A 2368-nucleotide genomic window follows, 5' to 3' on the forward strand; every position below is an offset into this window, starting at 1 on the left:
TGGTGATGACGATCACGGTAAAACGTTCTACATGGCAAGCACGCTGTACATGGCAAGCGTGTGGGTTGTGCTTCCGGCTGGGCTGACACAACCTTCAGATCTCTACGTTGTCAGGCGATGTCGGGGTGGGGGGTACCAGGAGATGATGGAGGTACCAGGTGATGGGTATCCGGCGATGAGCACACCAGACCGCGCTACATCTGCGCACTGTCTGATGTCAGCCCTGTGGTGACGATGTGGCGAGGCATGTACATGTACGTACCTCTGTCTCTGTCAGTGCGACTTGACTGACAATGACCGTGGGGGGGGGGAGTTGGGGGGGGGAGGGGGGGGGGAAGGGGAAGGGGAGGACACTCGACTGTGACGAGAGTGTAGAGACGGTCAGGGCCAAGGGCAAGGAGGGTGGAGGATGATGCATGTGCATGAGCTGGTGCAGGAGGACAGGGAGCGGTATGCTGAGGCTGTGGGCAAGGTACGTGGTCGGGGAAGGGGAAGAGGGGAGGTGAGGAGGGGAGGGGAGGGAGGAGGGGAGGGGGTGTACTCATCCAATGGTGAGGAGGGCGGGAATGGGTGGTGGGGATGGTGGTGGTGGTGGTGGTGGTGGTGGTGGTGGTCATGATGGTGATGATGGTCATCATTGTGGTGGTGGTCATCATCGTGGTGGTGGTCATGATGGTGATGATGGTCGCGATCGTGGTTGTGATGATGGTTGTGCGCTTGGTCGTCGACGTGGTCGTGGTCGTCGACGTGGACGTGGACGTGGTTGTGGTCGTGGACGTGGATGTAATCGTGGTCGTGGTCGTGGTCGTGGTCGTGGTCGTGGTCGTGGTCGTGGTCGTGGTCGTGGTCGTGGTCGTGGTCGTGGTCGTGGTCGTGGTCGTGGTCGTGGTCGTGGTCGTGGTCGTGGTCGTGGTCGTGGACGTGGTCGTGGTGGCCATGGTGTTCGGGCTCATGGTCGGGCTCGGTGCTGTACGTGGATCGACATGTCTGTAGGTGCTAGAAGAGACACCGTTTGTAACCGACGTCATGAAGCAGGTCATCATGGCGCTGATCGATGAGATCATGGCGACGGACGGGCCGGCAAGAGAAGCCCGCCAGCGGTTGGCGAGCGCGCTGCAGACGGCCAACTTGTCCGAGCCGGTGCTTCGACACGTGAGACAGCTGAGGCTGGCGACGGCGCATGCATACGTCACTGCGGCGTATGCGCCGTACTCACGGGAGGCACTCATCTCCAACGGAGTCGGCAGCTCGATGATGGTTGGCGACGAGGGCATGCCGGGCGCGTCATCGAGCCCGCCGGCAATCTGCACTTCGCCGATAGTGAAGCGCAAGCGCGAGATGGACGACGACAACGGCGCGATGGTTGAGATTCTCTCGCCGCTTGTGCTCGACGTCCCAAGCTCGCGCCCGTCGGGCGGCCTGCAGCTACCGTCACGGAAGCGGCGCTCGCGATCAGGCGTCGGGTCGGACTCGGACTCGGGAGTCGACTCGGAGTTTGGCTCGGGGCCGAGTCCGGACGCGGGCGAGAGCTCTGGGCGGGCCCGCTCAGGGACGCCCGGCGGCTTGGCGTCGCCGCAACGGATGGCGCGCGGGCGGGCGCGGCGAGGGCTCTCGCCGGCAAGCAGCAACGAGGACTTGCTTGCCCACATCACCCGGCTGTTTGGCGGGGCGGCTGCCGACGCGGCCGTAGCCTCGCCGCACTGGGCGCACTGGTCGGCGCAGGCTCTCCTTGACCTTGTCATTGACAGCAACATGCTCTACGGCAACGATCCTGCCTTTGCGCAGAATCTGGCCATCACCGAGCTCCGGTTCGACCGGCGGACGCGGCGGTGCGAGGTGGCGCGGACGGTGGCGCAGGCATGGGAAAGCGGAGAAGGCAGCAGTGCCGGCTCGCCGGCCGGTCACACACCGCCTGCGCCTGTCAAGCAGGTCTGGGGCGTCGGCCTCAGCCCGATCATTGCGTCGATGCCCGTGGTTGTCGTCGTCGAGCAGACCGCGCCCGGCGGCGAGCCGCTGGTCTGGCTCTACGACGCCTCCTCGCCGACAATACCGCGAGTCAAGGTCGCGCTGCTGTTTTTCATCGCCACACTCGGCATAATGTAGTTGCGCACTGTATACTGTATCAAATATCAACACGCAGCCGGCCCGCCCACAGCGACCGATGTCTCAGCGACCGATGCCAAAGCCGACCGATGCCAAGCCGACCGATGCCAAAGCCGACCGATGCCAAGCCGACCGATGCCAAGCCGACCGATGCCAAGCCGATAACACGCTACCCATACCGATCCCCCCTCCCCCCTCCCCCCTCCCCGCCCATCCGCCCCGCCCATCCGCCCCGCCCATTCCCCCCCCCCCCCCCCCCCCCCCC

General features: G+C 64.7%; 1 protein-coding gene across 1 annotated transcript; it reads left to right on the top strand.

Moving 5' to 3' along the window:
• Window positions 1–364: 364 nt before the first annotated feature.
• AMSG_11155 (uncharacterized protein) lies at window positions 365–2103 on the top strand (the record flags this gene model as incomplete). The annotated part of the gene is made up of 2 exons (XM_013897455.1): window positions 365–472; window positions 994–2103. The coding sequence occupies exons 1-2, from the start codon at window positions 410–412 to the stop codon at window positions 2101–2103; spliced, it is 1173 nt and encodes a 390-aa protein (XP_013752909.1). The 5' UTR covers window positions 365–409.
• Between the last annotated feature and the right edge of the window lie 265 nt (window positions 2104–2368).

This window comes from Thecamonas trahens, assembly GCF_000142905.1.
Source record: "Thecamonas trahens ATCC 50062 unplaced genomic scaffold supercont1.71, whole genome shotgun sequence".
In the NCBI taxonomy this organism is placed as follows: domain Eukaryota; order Apusomonadida; family Apusomonadidae; genus Thecamonas; species Thecamonas trahens.